Source organism: Meleagris gallopavo, chromosome 3, assembly GCF_905368555.1.
Source record: "Meleagris gallopavo chromosome 3, MGAL_WU_HG_1.1, whole genome shotgun sequence".
Classification (NCBI taxonomy): Eukaryota; Metazoa; Chordata; class Aves; order Galliformes; family Phasianidae; genus Meleagris; species Meleagris gallopavo.
In genome coordinates this window covers 26259330-26272137 of record NC_139406.1, presented here as the reverse complement: position 1 = coordinate 26272137, position 12808 = coordinate 26259330, and the positions used below count along the sequence as shown (strand labels likewise).

Sequence of the window (12808 nt, the reverse complement as noted above, 5' to 3'; positions counted from 1 at the left end):
GAGACCAAAACAAACATCTAAATTGCCCAGCTGATTTTAAACTGATATATCAAAGCAACATCCATTGAAGCATGAACTTAGTAAAAACTACAAAAAACGCATCCAACTGCTCTCACCTGTTATTGTACAGGCCGCGAAGCTCGTTGAGCCACTCAAATAACAAGGGGGAGCACAATATGGCAAGAAGGAATAGAACAATTTCCATATCAGGATTTATAAAATGGGCTAAAACTTTTCAGATGACTGCGTGGTAGAAGGGTGTTTTATAGAACCCCAAATCATGACTGGCCCAGACAATACAATTAAGGAATGCTTCTCCACTCGCCTATGTCACTGTTTTTCGTGCAAGACTAAGGGGTATCAAACTGAATTAGAGGGAAGGCAATTCAAGTTCAGTAAGAGGAAGTAATTTTCTGTACAGCACACAGGAAAATTGCAGGACTCATTGACACAGGGTGTGCTGGATGCCAGAATTTGACATGAGTTGAATAAGAGATTAGGGAAATTCATAGGGGAAAAATCCACTAAATACACTTTTGGCTTAGGAATTCTCTAAGCAGCAAATTACTGAAGGCTGGTTGAGTTATGTGGAAGAGTATCTTAATGTGTTTATCTTGTCCTCAGACTTTTCTCTCCTGGACATATAGTATGTGGGAATACTGTGATAGATGAGTCTAAAGTCTGATCTTGTAGCTGATAGTAAGAAATAAAGCAGAGGTCTGCCTGAGCTAATTGCCCAAATGGTTCCCCTGTTCTGAAAAGGGGTTTGCACTTTTGATGTAGTTCCACAGCCATGCTGCCATTATTAGAAGGATAGCTAACATAACACTAGTTGAGTTGTCTCCACACAAGATGCAGTCACAGAACTGTAATGATGAGCAAAACCCCTGACTACTTTTTTAGGGTTTCTTCAAGTCATGCCATGGGAATGACAGTGGATTCAGTTGCCCAAAGGTTGAAAATTCTTACAAATAACAAATAGAAGAGATACCTCTGGAAGCAAATCAAGAAATGCTAACTTCACAGTGTCTGCTTCTGGGATAAGAGAAGTTGCTAGAACACAGTGTTTTGTGGCTGTTCAGATGAGTCTACCATTGAGTGGTCATATGGCATTCTTAGAGGTACTAACCCAGTGTTTTCCAAAACTAGCCCATGACATCCTGTTTTCTGTGAAAGGTAGCAAAGCTCATTATCAGCAGAATTCTATTTTCTGTACAATAGTATGTATTTTCCTTGAAAACTGTTAGAAGCTGCTTGACCACAAACAAACCTTACCTAAGCTAGAAACTGCTGTTTTAATTCACAGCAGAGTCAAGAATGATTAGTTCCCTGAACACGCTCTTTCCAAATTCCTATCCCAAAACTGCTGAAAGAAACCTCAGCAAAACATGAGCTTGGCCTTATTTCCCGATTCTCAGTGAATAAGCAAAGCATCATAAATTTTAGAACAAATATGTATATATGTGTTTCTATATATAAGTGTACGTTTATAAGAATATACATAACAAAATTACAGCTCCCAGAAAGTTTACCAGTGGAAATATACTGTGCATACTTTATGCATGCACTAGTCTGATTGATCAAAAGATTACTCCAAAATGGCATTATTGAATAACAAAAAAATAATAAAAAGAACATTACCACTTAACATCTGAAAGGAACTGCATCTTCCAGAATATATGCCATAAATCAAAGTGGGGGAATAATTTGATACTGAGCTGTGCACCACAAGGCTTCAGTTTGCATTCTTTTTGCAGATAGAGAAGGTTCTACTTTTTGTAAAGTCTCATCAAAACAAGCTAACTTAGTTACTCCAGTATGATTGTTCAGGCACAGGATACAGATTCAGGTCATTCCCCTTGCAACTCTAGAAAAATGCTTATAAAAAGAATAAAACTTAAAAAGTATCAAAAATAAAAACAACCTCAAAAAAACATTGGAAAAAAAAAAGTACTAAATTGAAATAAAATGAATTACAAAAAAATAAATAACAATTTATAGTAGTTTTCAATCACAAAATAAACGTAATGATTTTATCTGTTAAGTGGCAGATAAATACAATAACTAAGAAGGAAAAAAAAGGTTTCTAAATGTAAGTAAAACAGTTGTTTTAATTTTTAAAGTTAATATAAAATGCAAAAATAATCTCACTTGTAAAATGCAAATTCTTTCTGCACTTATTCAGAACAACCTCAGTGCTGCTGAACAAACAAAAAACTTAATTAGATACAATAACAGCTAACTTATAAAAACTATCTTCCATGTGCTATTCATAGATTGTTTCATCTTTTTAATTGATCATGATTTTTCCAAGGTAACAATAGAAACATTAAAAAAGCTATTAAAACAACAAGTAACACTGGTTCAATAACATTGCACATGCATTTTTGTTCACACACTCCTCAGACTTATCTCTCAAGTTGTCAAAAGTTAATTTTTGTATTCAACAATACTATTACCATAACTGTGAGAGTCTCGAATTATGAACAGTGTAGAGTACTGTGTTAATTACCTTGCTCTCTGAATTTAGACATTTCAATGCTTAGGGATTAATTTCCAAATATGTCACAAGGATTTCACAAACTCTCGTTAATTGGATGTTAATATGCAGAGAAAATCTTTCCGTGCTCAAATATATGTATATGTTTGCAAGTACAGGTAAGTATTAGAGATCTGTTACATTTATTACATTCTGCATTCCCTGAGAAAGAGGAAGAGCAGCACTCTGTGCAAGGCTGATGGTACAGAATAATCAAAACTGCTGTTCACTGAGACTCTACAATCAAAAAAGTAGGAGGAAGTAATATTATCTTTGTGTTCCTGTTTTTTGTTTCTTTTTGTTTCTGTTCAGTTTTTTACTTCTTTGTTTTTGTTTTTTTTTAGTGAAATTTTTTTGTTTTGTTTTTAAAAAACAAACAAACAGAATATTAGTAAATTGTCTACTAATGGGATCCTATCAACACTTCAATTTGAAATTATCAAGTTAAAAAAAAAAAAAATCTATAATGAAAGCAAGCCATATTCACATTTAAACCACTGGTGTATTTGCATTATTGTGTAAGCTTTGACTGTGCCATCACAAAGCTTTCCTTCCAGAAATCCCTTTCACGAATAGTTCACAAGATAAATTGGAGGTACAAGCTCAGACAAGGGCTTTAGATACTGTAACATCCGGGATGTGTTGCAAATAAGATACCAAGTTGGTGAGAAAGCGGTCCATGTTTCCAATGGATGAGAATAGCAATATGGAAGCAAATCTCTTACTAGCCCACCACTGTTGATGCATAATCTGCAGTAACTCACTCAGACCACATTTTTCACTACTGCTTTCCTATCCTGTTAAGCTGGTAGGAAGGGAAATCAACTAATCATTACTCAGCCAGACAGGACAAAGGGAACCATCTCAAACTAAAGGAGGAGATATTTAGATTAGATGTTGGAAGATTTTTCAGAGAGAACACAGCTAGAGAGGACAACTGGCACAGCTGCCCATAGAAGCTGTGGTGCCCCATCCCTGGAAGCGCTGAAGTCCAGGTTGGATGGGGCCCTGGACAGCTGAGCTGGTGGGTGGCAGCCCCGCCCATGGCGTGAGGTTGGGGTTGGGTGGGCTTTAAGATGCCTTCCAACCTAAGCCATTCTGTGATTCTGTGTGCCCACCTTGAGACCGAGGGCTCCAATCAACAGAAGGAATTCAACGTACTTTCCGCTAAAGTGGAAGATAGCAGGTGTTCTTCTTGTGTTGGAGGCACCAGAAGTGCACACAATACTCCAGGAGAGCTGTCATGAGAGCAGAGGGGCAGAATCACCTCCCTTGACCTACTGGTCACACTTCTATTGATGCAACAAGTTGGTCTTCTGGGCTGCAAGAGCACACTGCCAGTTCGTGTTGAACTTCTGATCAACTAACAAAAGAGTGTTAAAGTACAACCATGTCGTACTTCAAATGTATCAAGTATCAGTAATGTTAATATATTTATCCTTAAACTGCTCTGATTGGCTGACCGAAACCTTTTAACTTTAAAACGTTCATAATGCTTCAGTTACATCTCTATAAAATGGAAATAATTATTTGAAAACCCATTTCCATTAAGTGTTATCAAAAGCATGGTTGTTGATATTTATGAAGCACTGCTCCAACAAATATTTACAAACAAGTTTGAAAAATGCCTAATAAAGATGGTACAGATATATGCAAGAAAAGGAGAAGAATATGAAATATTCATTTTTAGCTGCTCATTAAGTGAAGATGTACACAGCTTTATTGCAGTCTCCTGCAGAAAACATGGTATAAAATGACAAAAAAATTGTACTGTGATGCACATACAACACAGTAGGACTGAATTAATGTAGCACAAATCTAAATATGAGCATGAAAATATTGCCCATTTCTGAGCTCACAGTCCATGTCTTTTAAAGTTCTATAACTTTTTTCTTCAAGCTTTCCACCAGAAAGATAAACCAATATTAAATGAATACACAGGTACAGACCCACTACCTTAATATATTTTTCATGGACAAAAGGAATTTATGGTTTCTAAAAACACAAATAAAGACTATATTTTTGACTGTTATCGCATTTGTATTTTACAGCAAGTAAGAAAGTCAGTGCTAATATTTACGTTAGTATCATAACACTTTTTCCAATGAAGGCTGAAATATTAATGAGATCTTTAATTCTCTCTTCTCTATTTAAGAAGTCCAATGTGAGTTATCTTGAGGAAAGCAATAAAATATTCTTAATCAACCTTCTAAAAAAAATGTTAAATCGTAAATAGCTTGGCAACACATTTTCCATTCTAACTCTGCTATAACAAACAGATTAATTGCTGGGTAATTTAATCAGATGGCCTGCTGATACAATTTGAGCAAAGACTTGATATGTGTCCAGTGCTTGAAAAGCTGGTGTAAATTATTCAGCTAAGAAAAGTCTGTCCAGATGGCCCTAGAATGAAGAATGGCATTCAAAATGTTGTTCTCGGAGGACTGGCCAGCTGCATCTAACATGGAAATGCTTCTGTGAGTTTTTAGAATAACAGTAAGTGTAATGGAGAATACTGGAGAGAGTATTTAAACGTAATCCATTCACAATTTAGAATAATTGGTTCAGTTGGCAGAAGTGAATAGAAATTATGTTTTAACAGACATAACTGCTAACACATCCATCCCATACAAGCTATGTCTAGAACTAAGATGCTACCTTTTTGGAAATTATCCTTCATTCTTTCTACCTAACACCTCTTTTGGCATTATCCAGAAATATGCCGTCTGCAACAAAAATCCCTTTTGAAGTGTAATGCATATACTTCCAAAAAATATTTGAGGGTACTTTAAATCTGTTTAAACATTGACAAATATAGTCAAGGCTCAACAGTTGGGAGTAGAAGCTCAAATACATACAATTGTAGCGAGAAGACAATTTTGGATGAGCCTTTTGTAACAAGATTGCAAAAGAGCTGGAAAAATAAATCAAGTCTCACACATTAGAAGCAGCATGTGTCAGTTTTTATATCCCTATTAAGCTTTTATGTTTCACATTAGCATCTTCCTGGAGCTCATCCATACTCTTCATAGCAGAATTTTGTACTGCCTTCTGACAAACCTGTATTCAGTCCAAGACAGTCTTTTGCAATCTGCCAAAGGCTGAAAGTGTGCTGAGAGAGAAAGCTGAATCCTTGAAACTTCCCACCACAGCAAAGAAAGAAATTTAACAGGGCCCCAAGGAAGGCCCATTAAGTCTTCATCAAACATCCATCAGAAAGTAGATCATAATGGGCTAGAATGGTACTAAAGGAAAACCAAACAAAACAATTTTGAGAGTTTCCATCAGGACAGTCAGAATGTCCAAAAGAAGAAAAATGTAATTTTAGGGAATATAGCTAGATTTAAAAGAGGAAAAGAAATCCTAAGAATTGTTTATATTATCATATAAAATATCAAAATGTGCTTCTACTGTAATTTCTTACAATGAGGGACACTTCTATGATAAATAAAATATATATGAAATTTTTGTTGGTTTAAATTTTCAGACAATATTTACATTTATTTCATTCAATAAAGGCTAAATGAGGACACTTTTAATTTATTTTTAAAATATTTGTATAATTTAATTTATAGAAACAAATTGAGAATAGACCAAAGATGTCAAGATCTGTTTATTTTTAAGAATGAAATAAATAATGAGTTTTAAAATCTAACATACACAAAAACAACACATAGTAATCTAAAACCATAGCCACCATTAATTTATTTTGGTATAATTCCAGTCTGTATATAAGTATATAATATGTACATTACACATATACATATTATAATATACATAAGTGTAATATAAGTATATTGACAGTGTAATTAATCCACACACATGGCACACAAAAGCACCATCAAGTAACAATTTTTAAGGTATGAGTAATTTAGATTAAATCAGATGCTGGAAAATTAGGCTTCCTTATGATTTTTGTCATTTGATCACATACACTGCTTTACAGAATTGTTTTGCTAAACAAAATGTAAAACAATGTGAAAAGGCAGCAAATGTAATGCAGAAATACACTGAAAAATGAAATTAATCAGCAATGACTTGTGGAGGTGCCTGTTAAAGAATGCATTCCTTGGCTGGTAGGTGTTTTCCAAAGAAAAGATTTAGAAATCATGACCTATAACTTAAGAAGGAATGAAGTTTTGCTCTACATAAAAGTATATCACAGGGCTGTTACTTTACAGAAAGTGACAGAAAATTGAAAGGTAGAAGAAATTCTTTCAGAATTCAGAACTGGAGGTTTTTCAAGATGTTCACAGATGAAGTGGAAAGTGAGAAAATGATAAGATTACTACAATTAAAGCTTAATTATTCAAATGGTTTAGAGCAGTAAGTGAATAATCCTGCTTTCCTTCCTTATCTTACGCAGATGTATAAGCCCACATAACTCTTCAAAGTACATGATAGCGTATCTGAAAATTGTCTTAACATAAGTTTGGAATGTGAATTACACAGAAGTATTGTTTTTTTTTAAAGATGATCTTATTAATTAGATGTCTGATAACCTGGTATCTATGTTGGAGAACTGAACAGCCAGGTAAAGAAAACCACAGTAAAGAGCTCAATCTGGAGGGAAGTTTGGAACCTAAAGCAGCAAAATAATAGAATAGGGATACTCTGTGGTTTCTCCCAGAAATTATTAAAAGTTATTAAAAAAAAAAAATTGAAATCTCTCTTTATTGTATGTTTAATTAACAAAAAGAAAAGAAAAGGAAAGGGAAAAGGGAAAAAAAGGGAAAAGGGAAAAAAAAGGGGAAAGGGGGAAAAAGGGAAAAGAAGGGGAAAGGGGGGAAAAAAAAGGGAAAAGGGAAAAGGCAAAAGGGAAAAGGGAAAAGGCAAAAGGGAAAGGAAAGAAAGAAATCTTTAAACATCTGCTTGTATATGAGCTTTTAAGACTTTGCCCTCTACTGTTGATTTCCTCCCAGAAGCCAAGAAAATTAATGATGAGGAGAGAATTCAGATAACTGGTTGATTTTAATTAAATTCTTTGGTACTGCTGGTGAGTATTTTTACATAATAAAGGTTATAAAGTCATAGAAAAATTAAATGAATTTCTGAATACATATGGAAACTTAGGAGACTAAAACTATCAGTGAGCTAGGAGATAAAGGGATTTTAAATCTGTCTTAAACAAAAGTCTTACTGCAGCTTCAGCTACGCAGTTTCTATAGAAGGTTTCAGTTTCTATAGAATGTCCAGATGTTAACTCACAAGAATGCCACTGACTTGCATGAAATAACTGTCAGGGCGATACAAGGAACACAAAGCTGATGGCAGAATGAAATATAATGAAATATACATACATACATATTTTACAGATATAAAATAATTGTATATGTAATAATTTCAAAAATATTCTGAATAATTATTATGTATAATTTTATTATATATTGTTATAAAATTATAATAACTAACAAACATACTGATCTTGATTTGGGTTTGTTGAGTTTAAAAGAGGAGCAGACACAACTTTGGTTTCTGCATAGTTGATCTGTGAATGTCTGGGTGCTCTCAGAATAAACTTGAAGATACCTTCTGCATGTCATATAGTATTTATTTTCTTACCGTGATCTGAAAAATGTACGTCTACAAAGAGTGTAGCAAATTGAGAAACAACTGTTCTATGAACCCAGATGTTTTGAGTATATTTAGAATCATAGAATCATTAAGGTTAGAAAAGACCTCTAAGATTACCTTTATCTGAGAAGATAAAGGTGAACCTAGCACTTGTGGAATGGACCTCTTCAAGGTCAAGCAGACCCCAACCTTTTTCACCAACCAGTTCACAAATCTGAAAGTCTATGTTGCTGTTAAAAAAATAAAATAAAAAAAAATAAATAAAAATCAATCAATCAAACAAAAAAAAACAAAAAACCTAGCAAGAAAACAGCTTATTAGTGTACGTATTTCATATCTGTTATGCCAGTGCAGCTAGAAAGCAAGTGCCTATATTTCTATCAAAATAAAATCCTAAAATTCTGTACAAAGCAACGGACCAAAAGCCAGAAGTGTCCTTCTGAAGGTACAAAAAGTTGTCTAAGATACAGGATGCCTTATATTCACAGCAGAATGTAATTTCTGTAGAGATTGCTTATTTGCACTTAAAAATGCTAAATGCTGAACTGGTACAAACCAGAGTCTTTGCTGCCTGTAAACAAGTGATGTCATTTTACACAGCTGGCTGTCTGGGTGCCATAAAAGTTCTGCTTATTACTAAATGTGAATGTTCTATCTGTAAATTGCAGCAGTTCTCTCCTCAGCTTCTGGTTTTGTTTTTTTTATGGTGAATTGAGCCCCACCTCTAAATAAACAACTTCATTAACAGATGTTAAATTAACTTATGAGAAGAGCTGAAGCAGAAGAGAGGCTTATCTACACCATGAAAAGGAAGCATAGAGTAAATACCTAAAATTACCAGTGAATTCATTAGGAGACAACAGTGGTTCAAAATGCATTATCTTACTGGCTGCTGACCTGCCAGGTACTTTTTCCTCTTACAAGAAATTACCACCAGGAAGGTGGAGATAATTTCAAAGGATACCCAATAACATCACAGAATGTTGAAATCTCATAATGCATTTCTCAGGTTGAGTGCGGAAGAGCTTCTTTTAGATACAGATCTGTCTTCTTCAATTATCAGTGCAGATTACAAAGCACTGTAGAAATGCCATCTGTCAATTTAGCTAGCTAAGATATCCTAATTGGCTCTTTTTTAACTTCACTGATGACAGGAAAAGAAAGATGTGCTCAACAGTCATAAGTGTTCATGCCTTGGCACTATTAAAATATCTAGCCAGCTCTTAGATTGAACATAGCTACAGAAAATTCAGTGGTGAAATATAATACCTGTTTTTAATGTGCTGGGGAGAACCAAGACACTTGAAGCTTCCATTCACCATAATAGCAAGTCGCGTGCAGAGGGCTTCACATTCTTCCATACTACAGAGTACAGTGGAAAAAGAAAAAAGGATTAAAACAAGACAAGTGAAAACAGAGAACACCGTATATATCTAACTTAAGTTAAAATGGAAGCAATATGGGCAGCTACAAAAACAGGTACACAAAACCTTCAGCTTTAAAGGGAACAGTTCAAATTGTAGCCCTCATCAGTACATAACAAAAGGTATAACCACATTACAGTCAGAAGAAAACCTCAAAACCAAATTTATATTTTTAGTACAGATTTAATTCAACAACTCTGGCTGCAATACAAAGGTTTTATTACTACCGGCAAATAAATACCAGGTAGGCAGCCTCAAATATGTCACTGATGTGGGACCATGAACTCTATTGTTCCCTGTAATACATGTTTATGATCATTCTGCACTAATGGGGAGAGGAAGGTGAACAAAGTAAACTTGCTCAGCTTGCTTCTTGCATAACCCATATCCTCAAAAAGAAAAGTTACCCTTAGCCTGATTGCAGGAAAGAAGAAATTGCAATACACTACAATCCAAAATAGAATTTAGGACATGGAAACACAGCTGAATAATAAAAGCCAGATTCTCTTAGATGTGACTGCTTCAGCTGACAAAGAATAACTTTGACTTGTAAAGCTTAGGGCAGATGGGTTACCATGGGTTACTCTTCTACATATTACACATAATTATGTGAGCGTTTCTTCCAAAGCATTGATTTAGACAGGACATCAGTCCGTACGTATTCATCAAAGAACTGTCTTCTCAAAGAGAAGTTGAAGTTGTTTGATGTTAGTGCAGTTCACTCTGCTCCATCACCCCTGAGAAAACTAAACAAGAGTCTTGTATGTGCAGTCCAAATTATAGTGATTTTTCTGGAAAAGCATGGAGATTAAGTATCCTTCTTAGAATAATTTCTTAAAATGGGATAGGAGTAGAGTGAGAACTGACAAAGAGCAAGCTGTTGCATTTCAGAGACGTGAGATGGCTAACACATCTTCCCATGAAACAGGAAGACAGCTGAGTCAGTTTAGAATGCGGTGCCTCCTAATGATTCCCTCAGCATAATATTTCCCACTTGTGGCAAAATAGCACAAAATTAGGCCAGTATAGAAGATTAATACAAACTCATTACTCTCCTGCCTCAAAAAAAAATCAAATTAAAAAAAATTAACAAGTAAATAGACCTCAAAAATTAATCTTTACCCAGGAAACCATTTCTATTCCTCAATGCATTTATTTGCTGGTATGCACAAAGATTAATTCATTTAATAGGAAAAAAAATATTTTACTTATGCAAGTAGCCTTTGAGAAAATCTCAAATAAATCTCCAATGGCCTTCAGCAAATATTATATGATAATTTCTGCAACTTGATACAACAATGTCTTATTAATTAGAAATGAGATGTGTACATTATTACTTTACTTATAAGTGCTTCAGCCAGAAGTCATTCATTTGTGGAGCTAAATGAGCAATTAGTAACAATTTATTTGATGGATTTATTTATTTATTTTTCCTGCTCACAGCATGTTAGTAATGAGACCACAGAGCTCTTTTATTTAGCCAGCTTTTGACAATAAGGGGTTCTTAACCTGGACTGAAAAGTCAAAGCACAGTTTCCTGAAAAGGACTCATCTTAATTCACATTGCATGACTTCTGTTCCCTAAATGAGTGAGCTGCTAAACACTTGCTAAACACATATTCAACTGCATGATTTTGGAGATTCATTTTCCACAAACTGAATTCACAAAACTTCTGAAAACTTTTTTTTTTTTTTTTTTTTCCTCCTAGGAATAATGTACCACTCGTATACAGGGACAATAAATATAAATTTTGAGAACATCTGAAAAATTTAACATCTAGAAAATGTTGAAGTAAGTTTTGCTGCATACTGTTACCAATTCATCTACTCTTCAAATTTAATTTGGCCAAATTATTGCATTGCTGTTTAGATTAATTAGTTCTGTCCTTTCTGGGCACTTTTTCAAGACTTCTTCCCTCAGTCAAAGACATTTAATATGTAATTACACCTACTGTACTATATTCCTTAAGGGGACACAGAATATTCCATTCTGTTGTAGATGTTACAAAACTGATGCACCAATACCCATTTCAAAGATTTGACAAGCTATAGAATATAGATACACTCTTCCGAGAAGATAGGGTCAATCCTTCCATTTCCATCAAATGCATACATTGAAGAGCTGATGTATCTGTGTTTGTTGTGTCATGACATACTTATTCTATACAATCACACAAAATAAAATCATCAATAAGATCAGAAGGAGGCTTTACATTCCCATCTGTGTTTCTAAGGCTTTGAGAAGTCGGCAAGTGCAAAAGGATAACTCTTGTGTTCCAAGCAAAAAGTGACACTGCAACACTGAAAGGAAAGAGCATAGAAAAGGGAGCATTTGATGCATCATTCTTCTGCCTGTAGCCTCCTTGAGCCACAGTTAAAGTTCAACTTTCACGAGCAGGAAGGTATTGCCATAAAATGCCAAAAAATGCTCTGAGTTTCAAACAAGTGTGAGCACGCCTTCAGAATATTCTATTTTTCGCGAAGATGATAACGAGTGAGGAAAGAAAAAGGCAATATAATGGCAGCTGAAATAAGGATCTCACCTATGGGATGTCAGCACAGCTGCACAGCCATCCTGAACTTCTTTCAAGATGGTTTTCCACAGGTAGCGTTTAGAGCAAGGATCCATCCCAGAACTTGGCTCATCCTACAGGAAAAGTGAAAGTAATGATACAGCAATATGGGAAAAACACAACTCCAGCTCAGCACGAATAATGAACAGAATTTACAATGAAAGAACATAGTTGTCTCTCTAGAAAAGTCCTGCATTTTCAGGAAATCACTAAAAGACACCCTGATTAGTTTTTTGCTCAAGCACTCTTACATTCATTTACTTCTTTATGAAGTTCTAGGTATACATATATTTACAGGAGAGGCTTGCAGAAGAAAGAATGACACCTTATTTTCAAAAGTCATTATCTTTCACTACAAAACTAGGGAGAAGAAAAAATTCCAAGCTGCATTTAATATTATATATTTTCATAACGGGTGTCAGCACCTATTTGGATGGTATGATCTTAGCTAATGTATTTGCATCATGGACCCCTTGCTGAAACCTGAAACAAAGTTGTCAAGAACCAAAGCTAAATCATCCCATCTGATGCTGATTTTGGTGTTTAGCTAATAATGACAAAGGTGAAAAGAAATTCAGTTTTCTTTTATCTATTGAGAAGTAACAAAGCAAAGGTAAAGGAAGTAAAAAACAATACTATTGCCTTGGACACCTCCATTGATGGGGCATCCACAGTCTCTCTGGGCAGCCTGAGCCAGT

The 12808-nt window shown here is 34.8% G+C and overlaps 1 protein-coding gene across 1 annotated transcript in view; it reads right to left on the bottom strand.

Annotated features, from left to right (window-relative positions):
- Positions 1–12808, bottom strand: part of ABCA13 (ATP binding cassette subfamily A member 13) — a 196859-nt gene that overhangs the window by 33548 nt on the left and 150503 nt on the right. The window contains exons 57-58 of the mRNA XM_085219910.1: positions 12081–12184; positions 9383–9475 (exon numbers count right to left, since the gene is read on the bottom strand). Of these exons, the coding sequence (XP_085076036.1) occupies positions 9383–9475; positions 12081–12184 (197 nt within the window). The remainder of the gene's footprint in view (positions 1–9382; positions 9476–12080; positions 12185–12808) is intronic.